The sequence below is a fragment of the Propithecus coquereli genome, unplaced genomic scaffold (genome assembly GCF_000956105.1).
Source record: "Propithecus coquereli isolate 6110/MARCELLA unplaced genomic scaffold, Pcoq_1.0 Scaffold133, whole genome shotgun sequence".
Taxonomy (NCBI): domain Eukaryota; kingdom Metazoa; phylum Chordata; class Mammalia; order Primates; family Indriidae; genus Propithecus; species Propithecus coquereli.
In genome coordinates, this window is record NW_012137525.1 from 2,123,066 (window position 1) to 2,137,214 (window position 14,149).

The 14,149-nt window shown below is 36.7% G+C and overlaps 1 protein-coding gene across 1 annotated transcript in view; it reads right to left on the reverse strand.

The window, feature by feature from the left end:
- The window catches only part of THSD7A (thrombospondin, type I, domain containing 7A), a 330,982-nt gene that overhangs the window by 207,045 nt on the left and 109,788 nt on the right, over nucleotides 1-14,149 (reverse strand). The window contains exon 5 of the mRNA XM_012638737.1: nucleotides 13,192-13,404. Coding sequence (XP_012494191.1) covers nucleotides 13,192-13,404 — 213 coding nt within the window. The remainder of the gene's footprint in view (nucleotides 1-13,191; nucleotides 13,405-14,149) is intronic.

Sequence of the window (14,149 nt, forward strand, 5' to 3'; positions counted from 1 at the left end):
GGGGGGAGGAGGGAGGAGGGGATGGGTATTTGTATACACAAGGAGTGCAATGCGCACTACCCGAAGGATGGACATATTTGAAACACGGACTTCAGGGGGTGGGGGAACCAAGGGCAACACACGTAACCTAAACATCTGTACACCCATAATTTGCTGAAATAAAAAAAAAAAAAAGAAAAAAAAAGAATTTTAAAAAGAAAATTGTTCATCTTGGAATGATAGTGCCAAAAAAATAAAAGATTTCTTGAGGCATTTTAGCTACTCCATCATTTCTCTGTTGGGCCACCTCTGCTTTGGTAAATACAATTGGTGTTTTTTTAATCTAACATTCAGTGCTCTGCAGAGACAAAGCAAGTCCCTAAAAGACTCCTCTACCAACTGCACCATCACTTTACACACTTTCTACTTAGAAATTTTCCATAGTAATTAACTTGTTTGAAAAAGACATGTTAGGCCCTTCTTTAGAATAATTCAGGAGTTTTATAGACATATTCTTAAGGAAAGCGGAGAGCAAATAATTGGTTATGGGTGAATTTTGAATGCATCTTAGAGTGCAACCCTATGTAGCCACTCATTCAAAAAACAGGGACTTTCTTTCTAGTCTCCTTCTGTGTCACTTAGACCTCTTTTAGGATAAAAACAATGAAGAGACTTTATTGGCTTTAACAATGGCTTCACATGAGGATAGATCTAATGGCTCAAATGATACCAACAAATACCTCCATCTTCCTTTTCTACCTTTTATATTATCAACTTTACGTAGTGACTCTGGACAGCTCCAGTGTTTCCTTTAGTTGTTTCTGCACAAGCTCTTGGATGTATTCTCTCTGCTAGCCTGGACTGGGTGACATGTCCATTCTTAAAGCAATGACTGTGGCCAAGTAGATGGAATACACTGACTGCTTTGGTTAAGGGGTGGGATAAACCGCAGCAAGCCTCAAGGGATCGATGAATTACTCAAAGAAAACTCAGAGGCACATTTTATGAGAGAAGAGAATAAATGAATGTTGAGGAGGCAACCAACACATATGTATATTAATCTTTTATAATTTTACATCAATTTAGCAATTCCTTTCAATATAAAAGATTTTAAAAATTTGCTAGCTAATTTACTTAATTCCATACCTCCTTTTAGCCTATTAGCAAAACTGAAAGTTAAGAAAATGTGCCTTATTAATCTTGTGGTTTTTTTTATACCATATTCTCCACTTCAACAACAGGTGTCCTTTAAACATGAAATCTCGGATTGGTTATAACAGCTAAACAACATCTCTTCTTATTGAGTTTTTTGGAAGATATATTTTCCCTAGCTCCCACATAATGCAGTGCTATGTACCAGTGGTCTTGAAGGTCAAAGATTACTACAGATTTCTTTATATATTATATTTAATTGCAATTCCACTGCAATATTCTCTGATCTTATATAAATCAAGTGAAGTCCAATTTATGGTCATAGTCAATAACTTGTTCTTATCTTCCAAAGGAAAAAAAAGAAAACTACAATTCTCCTGGTGTGACACATTCACTATAGTTCTTACATCACACAAATAAGAAATGTGCATGCCTGGTTTACTCTAAAATTAATAACAGTTATAATAATTTTCATAAATGTGGTCAAACTCATATATATATAATCTTAGTTTTCTTCAAAAGACATTACCAGCTCAATGCTAGTTTGGATCAATAGCATGTGACAAGTGGAAAAGAGAAATGTCAATACAGAGATATGTTTCTAGTAAAATAAGTGAAAAGATTTTCTATTATGAAATTTTACTATTATATATCTATAATTTTCTGATAGCTAATAGAATAGGCACTCATTTCTTTAAGGCCATAGATAAATGTGTTTTGAAAATAAGTACATTTATTTCATGAGTGTGTTATGAAAATAAATGAGATAGGCTGCAAATCATGTGATCAGTTATAAGTAAGTTATAAAATTTTTATCCTTAACCAAGCAAAAATAAAAAAAAATAGAAAATCATTGTGCATAGCTAACTTTTTCACCATCGAACTCATCTTATAGGAATAATAGCAACAACAAACACTTAAATAGCTACGTGTTATGTGCCAGGAACTATTCTTAGCACTTAATACACATTAACTCATTCATAGCCCACAACAATATGAACAGGCAATTGAATTATCTTTTTTCACATATGAGGAAACTGAGTCACAAAAGACTTAAAGAACTTGTCAAAGAAAGTAGCGAAGTTAGCATATGAATCTAGAGTTAATGTTGTAATGACTGGTTTCCAGAAAACTGAATCTCAACAAAAAATAGTCTAATGATAAAATACTCTGAAAAGAATTCCTCCAAAAGCAGGTTTTTATGGCATTCTCTATATTTATTTTTTCTCCTTATGCAAATACAGTAGCTGTTTTGCTCCAGTGTAATGGGACTTGAGAGTAATGGAATTTAAAGGCATATTGAGATGTTAATAGGGTGTGCAATTTGGTGTCATGCTTTATCTGACATCTGGTAGGCAAAGTTTAAATTTGCAGTGAGGGCAATAACAGAAGTTTACTTAAGGAGAAATTGAGAGTCATTTCTTGAAAAGATGTGATGTTTAGGGATAAAAGAAGGCAAGAAATCAATGATGGATCAGAGATTTACTGACCATCTGTTATGTGGAGCACTGTGCCAGGAAAGAGGCATACAAAAATAAATAAGATATGATCCCTATCCCATAGAAGTGATACATAACTATAATAAATTCAAAATTTCATAAAATGTGCAATGGGATAATAAAAGGAGTGGCAGAAAAGCCGACTGGTAACATGGACAGGATAAGATCAGGGAGGACATTCTGTGATTTCTGGAAGGACTTTATACAGAAAGCAATGGGAAGAGAGCAAGAGATTTTAAGCAGCTGAAGGATGTGATCAAGGGAAGATATACAGCAGGATAGCTGTACTGCCAGAAAAAGGAAAACCTGATCCCAGATGATCCCCCTCAGTGTCCCAGTTCTTCACAATGAGTGCAATTCTTTTAGCACCACCCTCCCCATTGTTGCAACCTTTGTCTAAGCCACTTTCATCTCTCACCTGAATTACAGAGGAGGTGATAGCCTCCTTACTGCTTCTTCTCTGCTCCCCTAAAGTTTAGTCTCAACAAAGCAACACGAGTTGTTCTTCAAAAACATAAGTCAGTTCTGATTACTTGTCTAAAACCCTCCAGTAAATTCCCATCTTGGACAGAGTAAAGGTCAAAGCCCCTGAATGGTCTTATACCTCTGTAACTTCTCTAAACTCATCTCCCGATACACTCCCCCTAACTTACTCTACTCCAACACACTGGCCACCTTGTTGTTCCTCAAATATACAAAGCATTTCCTACCTTCTGGTCTTGCATTTAATGTTCCTTCTGCTCTGAATGCTCTCTTCTTACATTCTCATGGGGCTTTCTTTCCCATCTCCTTTATGTCTCTTCACAGATGTCACTCTATCAGCAGGATTGAATAAATTGTAGTTCTCTGAACTAGGCTGGAAAAACTGGAGAAGAAACTGATTTTGGAGGAAAGATGATGAGTCTGAATTTGGTATATAGTGAGTTTGAAATGCCAGGAGGGTTTGGTTGGGGTTTCTGGGTATAGCTCCATAGCAGAGAGTTGAAAGGGAATGTCAACATCTAAGGAAAGAGTAAAGAAAGAATATAGCATATAGGAAACAGAGAAAGTGACATGTGGAAGGTCAATATGTTCACAAATTCTGGTATGTACCTCTCATCAAAAGGTATAATCTATTCTACTATCCCTTGAGTCTAGTTGGCTTTACGACTTGCTGTCACCCACAGAATGTAGCAGAAGTGACCTTATGAGAGTTTTCGGAACCTAGGCATGTAAAGAGCCTTTAAGCTGTTTTGCTCTTTTAGAACACTGCCCTGAGACCACCTGGAAAAGAAGCCAGTTTACTGAGGACACATGGAGGAAAAACGAGGCACCTTATTGGTAGGAGTGGGGCCAACTTGGAGATTCCAGCCATGCTAGCTCTTTAGTTGAATGCAGCTGCATCAGTGAGGCCAGACAGAAACACCACAGCCCAGCAAATCAGCAGAATTGTGAAAAAAACAAAACAAAGAAACAAACAAAAATAAAAAAGTTTGAGGTGGTTTGTTGTGTAGTATACATAGCTGGGACAGAACTTAGTACCTAGAAATGAGATGCTGTTTTACCAAAACAGTTTACTACCTAAAACAGGTAGTATTGGCTTTGAGACTTGGGATGGGTAAATGCTGAAAAATAGGTGAGAAGATTGTTAGTGAAGGATAGAGACAGATAGTCTTATGTAGTTATAGAAAAATTGGCAAAACTGTTTCTTGTGGAAAGTTGCCTGATAAAAAATGTATCTAATGAACATGACGATCTAGATAAGGAGATTCCAGGAAAAATGTTTAAAAGTGTCCATTTATTTTTTTTAATCTGAGAATGAAATTCTATGGGAAAAGAAATAAATTAGAGAAGAAATAATTCAATATGAATTGGAATTTAGAGGATGTCTCAATAAGCTGAAATGGAAAATTATTTCTGATCGTTACTTCTCTGAGAAAAAGATTTTTAGAGTTCGAAATGGCCTAAGGTAAAAAGTCAAATCTAGGATCTAGCTAATAATTCTTTGATAACACTACAGAAACATGTAAGTGATTCCTATTAATAGAAGATTCTGTCAGCTAGACAAAAGGACTTAGAATCTTAGAGGCATTTCACACAGCAGCCTCACATGTGGCCCAAAGTAAAAAGAGGCTTGTTTAAAAGCAGTTATGGATATGGCTTTTGGGGCCTAGAGTGACTTCCAATGAGATTGATAGGAAACTCATAACATTTTAAGAGCGCTGTATTGATAAAACTCTGCTAATTTAGACATAGAGAAACTGAGACAGTTCAAAATGAAGAAAAGAAAAAAATGTCTTCTGGCCTCTCTAGTTTCTGTGGGCAAGAGGCACACTGAAAAAGTTTTAGCTACAAACATGAGCCATTTCTTATGGAAAAAGAAAGACACTTTAGGGGAAAATTCAAGAACCCAGAATGACTAGCAAAGAGTTAAGGTAAACAATAAACTAGGGAACCACTCCCAGAGAAGAGAAGTACATTCATATCAAAGAAATTTCCCTATCCCTGGTATAAGGTGAACAGGCTGGATTTTATAATTGATACAGGCCAGAAATTGCTTATTACTTCCTATTTTTTCTCATTTTTGAATGAGAGAGTCTATTCTGATTTTCTAGTCCCTGTCACATCATTGTTTGTGTGGAAGGAATTAGTGGAAGATGCCTTGTGTTTTTAGTTCACAGGCCTCTGATTCAAGAGTATTCACACCCAAATGGCTGTTCCTGAGGAGCTGCATCCATATTTGAAACAGATACAATTCATGAGATAGTGAACTTTAAGCCTGATGATTGAATTGCATGGGAATTTTGGTGGTCTTGGGTGGGGAAGGGGTGTATTTTGCATGCAGGAGGAGTGAAAACAATTGTGACCAGAGAATTGACTGTAGTAAATTAAATTGTTTGCCATAATTCTTTGCAATGTCTCCCACCAAGAGATAGGGTCTATTTCTCTGTCTATTAAATCTGGATTGTCACTGTGACTTGCTTTGACTGTGTGAGTACAAGACGACTCTCAGCTTCTGAAGTAATGCCCTAAAACCAAGACACAAGTTGGTCTGGCTTGTTGGAGGATGAGAGCCCATTTGGAGAAGTACCAATGCACGGCAGCTGACCATCAGCACCAACTGCCAGATATGCAAGGGAGGCCATTTTGGACCTTCCACCCTTAGCCAAACCTCCACAACGGAGCTCAGGTAAAAACTGAGCAAGACCTTCCCCAAATCAAGAGGAATCCTCATGAATTCAGCCTCATGGTTTCAGTTAGTATTTCAGTCACTGCGTTTTGAGGTGGTTTGTTACCCAGCAATAGTTAAATGATAATGTGGTCTGGGAGGTATAAAAAGAATCGAGAATGTAGAATCAATGAAGTCATGGGAAGACAAAGTCTTGCAGAGGAGGTAGATAAAAAGAGAAGAAGCAAACAAGGGGTTGGATGAGGTAAGGCATGAGATTCATCTGCTGAGTTTCATAATTAAACTCCTGCCTCAGTTGCCTGAAAGGTGTGATTTCTGTACATACTGTCTTTTCCTGACCCAGATATGAGAAAACTGGATGCTCTGGCTTGTGTTCAGGCACCTCATCACCTATGACAAAGTAAAAGGCTGTTTTATATTTGCCGTTTGAAATGGTAGCTAATGCTCAATGGGGATTTATATCATTAAGTGGTAAGCAAACAATTATTTACTTAATTTTTATTTGAAGTTCCTGCAAAATCTATCTTATTTTTAAAAATAAAAAATAAAATTATTTATATTAAAATCCTACACTTTGCTACAACATTGCTATTCAAGAGAACATTGGCTCAATCCTGATGCTTTCCTTAAAAACAAAAAATATTTTTTATTAAAAATATATCAAAATATATTATAATATGCAGACACATAGAGAGAGAGAGCTGACAGATCAGGGTATCTGATGACAGATTTTTTAAGTTTGAAATAAAATTGTGATTACTATAAACCAACACTGAAGAATAACCTATTGCCTTACGTTTTCTAAACAGCTATAATGACTTTCATCTTTACAACAAATTTAATAGAGAATCTCAACCCAATTATAGGAAACAAACTCCTACCAACAGTGTTAGATGATCCTAATTGTAAGTAAGAGACCTTAGATTTAAGCATAATATCCAACCTAATTATATTTCAAACACATTAAATGGCACAGAATTCTACAAGAAGGAAACTTCTTAGTTGATTTATTGCTTAAATTATGGAAAAACAATTCAGTTATAGAATGTATTCCTGCATTTAAAAGAACAGTTCTTCCACATAATGGCTGTGTAATCTGTGTTAAGAAGTAGATTTCAGTTCCAGAGAATGATCATGCATTTTAGATTGTGTTCTCATCTATAGAAATAGACATTTGAATTGATCTGAACTCAGAGTTCTCACCAGTTTTAGAAGCAAATCTTAATTAGTTGAGGTTCCATTCTATATTTAAATATATTTTAACTTAAATTTTTACCGCTCCCCCTTGCATATTATGATGTTTTTGTCCATCACTGATAAACAATTAGGATAAGATATGGCACAAAATATATTCCCCTGATAGAAAGGAGCAAAAATATTTATAAGCGCACTCTTCAATTTTAAGATCTTGAAAGATATTCTAACATTTTAAAATACTAACCAATCTCAATATCTGCTGTTTTCAGGTTGTCCAGCCTTCTGAAGTTCCTTTTTCCATTAAAATTCAAATGGAATTATTTAAATTCTACTGGGGAATCCAGGAACCTTCTAAGTAGCAGTAGACTCTCTCTGTCTTAATTTTTTCCAAAGATTTTCATGGAGCTAATGTTTCCTGTAATACTTTTGGTTCCAACTTTTTGCCTCCTCTGTCCCAAAATTTATCGGTCACTCCTAAGGTGATCATATCACTCCTTCGTCAAATAAGGACATTTTTGAGGACAAAAGGGGGTGCTATTAATAATGACCAGAAGAAAAGTGTACTATCCTGAAGAAACCCTTAAGTCTGAGTTACTTACTTCATACCAAAGGATATTTGTAGTTAGCTGTGGCCCTCCTCAAACTTTTTCTCTTTCTTCCTTAAGATCCTTACTCTCACTTCTCCTAGACCCTTCTTACATCTTCCTTTACTATTCCCAAATTCCTTACATATCTCCCCACACTGCCAGAGGTAACTTAAAAATTCTCCTATTTTATTTTGCAGAACAACCAGCTCTTCTTCTTTTGTTATTGTGAAGGCAATATAGACAGTACCACATATTTGCCAACCATAATGCCCCATCAAAGCATTTTTCTAAATTGGAAAACTACATATTCACATGGGCAGTCCTCTGTAGTATAGAAAACAATATAATTAGGTTTTAGGTTTGTTTTAGTTTATCCAATTTTTATACTCCTTCCCACTATAGTTGTCTCTCTTCCTGTAATAGACAGTGTTGCTGGCCAACTTGGATTCCCTGGGATCCCTTTTACAGGATCTTTCAACCAATCTCTCAGACTCTGCCACTAAAGCTCATTCCTGACCTTCGGTTGATTGCTCTTGGACTCCAGAGTTGTCTAGTCATCACTGAGACTTGGATATTTCTGGGACTGACCCTCCTCCTTCCAGCTAGCAGCTGTGGGCCGATGATTGGTGTGAGAATATAAAAGTCCAGCTCTTTTACTTCTATAATCACAATCTTTGAGGTTTAATTTGCACTCCAGAGTGCCTGACCTAATTAGACTGAGTCTACAACTTCGTTTTTTTTCTGTGCAGAAAAGAGTCAACATAGCAGGTCTGAGACTGTCATCCTTAAATAGTCTTACACAAGGGTGGCCCTTGGCTTGCATCTGGGTACTTGAATTTTTGGAGGGCTCCACCATTCTCTAAATAAAAACAATGGCTCGCTGGGCTTAAAGTGTTTGTATTAATAATATACTTTAGGCTGAACATCTGCTTTTCCTCTGGGAGTCTGGAATTTTCCTATGTGCTAGGAAGAGGGTGACTACATGGCTGACTGCCGATATAAGCCCTGAACGCCTAGCTCAGTAGGCTTCCCTGGTAGACAGCACTGTACTTGTGTTGTCACAATTCATTGGTGGAGAAATTAAGCACGTCCAGTGCGACTCCACTGAGGGAAGGCTCTTGGAAGCTTGTGCATGGTTTCCTCTGGACTTTGCCCCACGTGCATTTTCCTTTTGCCGATTTCATTTTGTAACCTTTCGTTGTAATAAATCATAGCTATAGGTTCAACTGTATACTGAATCCTGCAAATCTTCCTAGTGAACCTCTGAACCTGGAGGTAGTTTTAGGATTCCAAGACACATTCTCCCTTCTCTGTTTTACTTCTTTATTCTCCCTTCTCTTACTGGTTTCTTCTGGGAGCACATGCTCAAAGAACTGTGTGTATCCTAATCCTTGACCTGGCCTATGCTTCTGGGGGACTCTACAAATATTCTGAATCAGTCAAAATATTAGTCTCAACTACAAGTTCTATAATTTCTTTCTATTCCAGGCACAGTTTGCTCCCCATCCTCTACTGTCTGTCTCTCCTCCCTCTGAACCCCTCCAAACACAGTTTATAAATTGCATACAAATTGTACTACAAGGCTTAAAACAGAGACTATCTTGTCCCATCTCTCTCCACACTGAGTCTTGTTCTCCAGTGGTAAAAACTTGCAATATTTTTTAGGTGTTTATTCCTGTATTTACCTCAAGATATTGAAATGATATACCTTATATTCCTCTTAATACTTACAACATGGGAACAAAAAGTATGACATAAACTACTTAGGAAAGAAATACTCAAATCTTTTCTTCCCTCTACTCACATGTGGAAATATATCCATTCCTATCCATTCCTATCCATTCCATCCATTCCAGAAGAAAGAAATCAGTGATAAAAATTTCAGAAAGGTTAAGCAATTCTATGACAAGCCAGTGGGCTGGATATTAAAGTCATCTTCCCCCAAGCATTTTCACAGTCAGTTCTCTTGGTAATAGTTCTCAAAAGAAGCAGAAAAACTAAAGGCTTGCTCCAATCCTCATCTCAATAAGTTCTTAATCCCAGATCTTCTTCAGTGCCAATAGAATCCAGCCATTTTGCTGTGGTGCTGAGAGTCTTTGGAAAACAAAGTTACTCCCATTCAAGAATGGCACAATACACACTGATGGCCCCAGCCATTGACCTTCATTACTCTCCCTACTGTACCATTAATAACTGTGTAATGATGAATTGTCATAGTGACTTACTTTCACAGAAATATTTTTTGGTTTTATAAAAATCTAGGTCAAGTAGAAAGTGAGCTGTGCATGTTAATGTCATCAGTTATAGATTAACTTTTGCAGCTCAGAAGTGCAGGCATTTGAATCTACTGAGGTCTGCTGCTTTACAAAATAACACAGAAAACGAAGTAACAAAACTGAGTTTTTGAAATTCACGTGGAAAAGTGTCAATACTCTGGTATCTGAAATACAGCACGTGATAAGGAAATAAGGATGGTATCATTTGTTTATTTTTGTTGACCTATATTTGGTTTACGGTCTCAAGTAATAAATAAGACAATACATTTTCTTTTCCCCATCTCCAGCCTAAAGCCTTGCTTCATTCAGCCTCTAACCAATCAATTTAGGAAAACAAAATACTCTTGCCGCTCCAAATTTACACCTTTAAATAAAACATCCAAATATCACAAAAAAAATTAAATAGAGCAGCTTTGAGATGTTCTCATAGGTATAAAATCCTCTAGGATTCCCCCAGGCCCCAGACCTCTGCATCTGTGCTCAGAGATCTGAAAGTGCTTTTCTGATGAGCTTTAAATTTTATGCAATATTTTCTCTATTACACATAAAATGTTTATCTCTTTTTGGAGAGTCTAATTGTCTTTTGAGCTCTCTTTTGTCTTGCAATTCTGTTCCACTCCCCTGTCTGTCAGAGAATCTACATAAAACTCCTCCTGAGGGCTCTTACAACCTTTCCCAACCCTGCTCCTTATAAGGCACCTGCAAAGGTGAATGGCAGCAGGAAATCCTAATGATCTCTGGAAGCCTGGACAAAGACTATTTCAGGAAAAAAAAAAAAAAATAGAAATTTTAAATGCTTTGAGGCCATTAACAAAGTTGTGAAATTTGTGAGAAACGTGGGAGAAGAAAATGTCTTTTTACTATTTGCGAGGTTCACAGGCTCTAATTCTTCATGTCCCTAGTCGAGCTTTAACTTAATTATAAAACAAAATCTATAGCCACGGCCCAGACCTAGAGGTAGAGTCTGTACAACTAATCAACTTTAATTCCCTAGGCCCACTTTAATTACAAAACAACATTTGGTGCAGCTGCTAAACACTTACCAGGTGACCACAGGATAATACTGGAGTAGTATTTATAAGTCTCCAGCTTTTGCTCTTATTCTATCAGCATAATTATGTCTCAGTTATATACAAATTTGAGCAGGCTCTAGGATTTATCAGAAAAAATAATTTTCTTGATTTTTATAGATCCCTGTAGTTGAGCCAGTTAAGGTATTAAATTGCACTACAACTAATTAATGTCAGGAGATCAAAATTTAATGGAGGAAGAGATGTACCAGTAAAGGACAATAACAACAAATTGAATATCAGTTTTGCACACTTACCTGCTTTTAATTCATTCTGTTTGTGAGGCAAAGAGAAACCAGCTTATGTGTATTATGAATTATCACTTTGCTTTTTAGGTTTTAACATACATTACTTTCCAAGACAACTAGATATATCTAACTCATACCTCTGCTTGTATTTTAGTGTTTCCTAAGACAAGTTAGGATGCCATTATTTGTGTTACAAAATAATTTTTACTTGACAAAATTATAATAAACCACGATTTTTTAAAAAGCTACATAAAATATACTCAATTTGCACAAATATCCAGGAAGATCAGTGTACTGAATGAACTAGATGTGATTTTTCATTGGACAACACTGAAGCAGAGGTTCCATGAACAATGAACTTTTCACTTCAGCTTTTTGCTTCATTCAAATATACTTTTATAATACCTCGGGCCCTAATCCTCTGTAGGTCTATATAAGGACAAAAAAATTATTTGAATTGAGGAAAAAAAATCAAGAAGTGCTATCACTAAGGGAATTTAATATGACTCTTACTGTTGTTTTTTTTTTACAGTAATTCAGAAGATTAAAATGTAGAGTACTGTCTAATCCAAATAAGGATTTGAAGCATGAATAAAAGAGAAAAAGAATGTGCTTCTTTTGCTTCATTTTCTTTGATACCAGTCTCTGAGTGTTACTTTCCACTTCTTTTCTTTCCCTTTAGTGTAGAACAGGGAAAAGCTAAAGAGAGGATATATCATAGCTGATTATACCACCATAGAAAAAACCAGAATATATAAAAGTCATCATAAACGATCGGGAGCAATAATCTCCTTCTTCACAGTTCAACCTCAAATGCCAGTTCAGATTTCACCTACTACTGTCCTGCATGGCTTTCTTGGACCCTGGACAAAGACAAAAGCTAATTTCTCAGTAATAGCAATGTCTGTCAGTCTTCCACCCCAGAGAGTATCTTTCTTTACGACTAAACAGTGACTGAGTCACAGGAGGAAACAATTCTGCTTGCTGGAAGAAAATAGAATGGAAGGAATTATGACGGTTACCAGATGTTGTAGTACCCCTGAGGGGGCACCAGAATGTTTCTGCATATGCCGTAAACAGCACAAACTGTCAAACCATGGGACCCTGGGGTTTAGTGCTCATGCTTCTCTGAAGTGCAGAGTCATAGGATTTGGGAGTTAGAAGCAACCTTAGAGATGATCTTGTCCAGAGGCTTTAAACTGTGTCTGGGGGAGTCCTGTGGTTCCTAAGTATGTCTCAGGGATTGCTGAGGGGTACAGGGTTCTCCCCCAAACAATAGCAGCACTCTTAGGAAGAATGTAAATATCTTATAACAGAGCTTACATCAAGATAGTGTATTTTTTTTTTTCAAACAAAAATTAGTTGTTAAAAGTCTTAGGTAATTCCTGTGGTTGGGGAAAAGAAACTCGTGGAAAACCATCATCCAACGCCTCCATGCCATTCCTAGAGAGGAAGCCCCTAGAGAGCAGAAGGTTGATTCAGGAACTCAAGGCTGTGATAAAGCTCATGGCTTGTGAGCCTGAAAATTAAATAATATCACTAAGACACAGTTATCAGGGAGTAAAAAAAAAAAGGGCTTCTAGAGTCAAGTAGTCAAGTCAACCAACGCTTACCACCCTTCTTTATTTACATTTTATTTTCTATGACAAATTGAAAAGAATATATATCTCTTAGAAAAATGTTACCTTTTCTTGTTATTTTTAAATTTGGCAATTTAATACATTCTTTCCCTTATGATTATTTAATTCTTATTCTACATTACCTGTTCTGTTTTCAAATTAAAATATATCCTATGACTGACTGTTCCTGGAACCTCTCCAGCACCACCATTAGAATGAGAGAGAGAGAGAGAGAGAGAGAGAGAGAGAGAGAGAGAGAGAGAGAAGTAGCAATTTCTGTTTGTAAATGGAACCAGTTATGATGAGAGAAGACACAAGATTTTAACATAAGGTCAAAGCATATCTCCAGGATTAAACAGACATTCATAAAAATGCAATAGATACATCTGTCTCACCATCACTGTTGATGCACACAACCTCTTGAACTTGTGTGCCTGGACCACACTCCTTTCCATTATCTGGTTCACAGTCTCCGAGCCTCACTGCTTTCCAGTCATAGCAGGACGGCTCTTCACAGGGAATGGCTTCCAGTAAGTGAGGGCAGTTTCCAGTCCCCCCAGAGCCTCCAGTGGGCTCATTGGTAATACGCCGCTTCCTCAGTTTGAAGCCTGAATTATTGGGGAAAGAAAACATTTATTTTACCGTCAGGGCTTGAGTATTTTAGAAAGCTGAATAAAACTCCAGAGTGAAAGTTGGAAAGAGTAGAGGTAGAAGTTATGTCTGTTGTGAATCACTGGTGAACTCCCAAACTCTAGCTAAATGTGAGGTCCTAAACCATTTATTAAATGAATAAATGAATGGATGAATGAACAGAATACAGAAAGTGGGACTTTGGTTTTAGCTTATTACAGTAAAGATAAGGCAAGAAATGCCATGTAACTCCTATTTCCTTTGTAGGGCTGAGGGATAGGGGGAGACAGAAATAGAGATAGAGATAGATTTGGTCCATTTGGCAAGTCTAAAGTTATAGAATATTCAAAGAAACAATGAAATCTCAAACTATTCAGAAATATTCATGGCCAGATGAAAGTGCTATTATTTTTAATTCTTCAGCACAATCACATGATTGAATTTGGAAAAGGAAACTCTGAGAAGTTGGATGGTTCCAGAGAAACTGTCTCTTTGAGCCTCAGTTGATTTTAGACTCTCTGGAAATTTGAATTAGGAACATAAACCATCTGGGCTCCAATATGGAGTATTCGAAGTTCTGCTCTGTGCTTTAATGGCACCTAAGTGTTGCCCTTCCTGGCAATGTGTAACAAAATTAATAAGTCTGTTTATTGCTATGTGAACACACAGAATCACTAGAAGACTGCCCTTTAAAATAAAATAGAAAACATTTCAATTGCATGA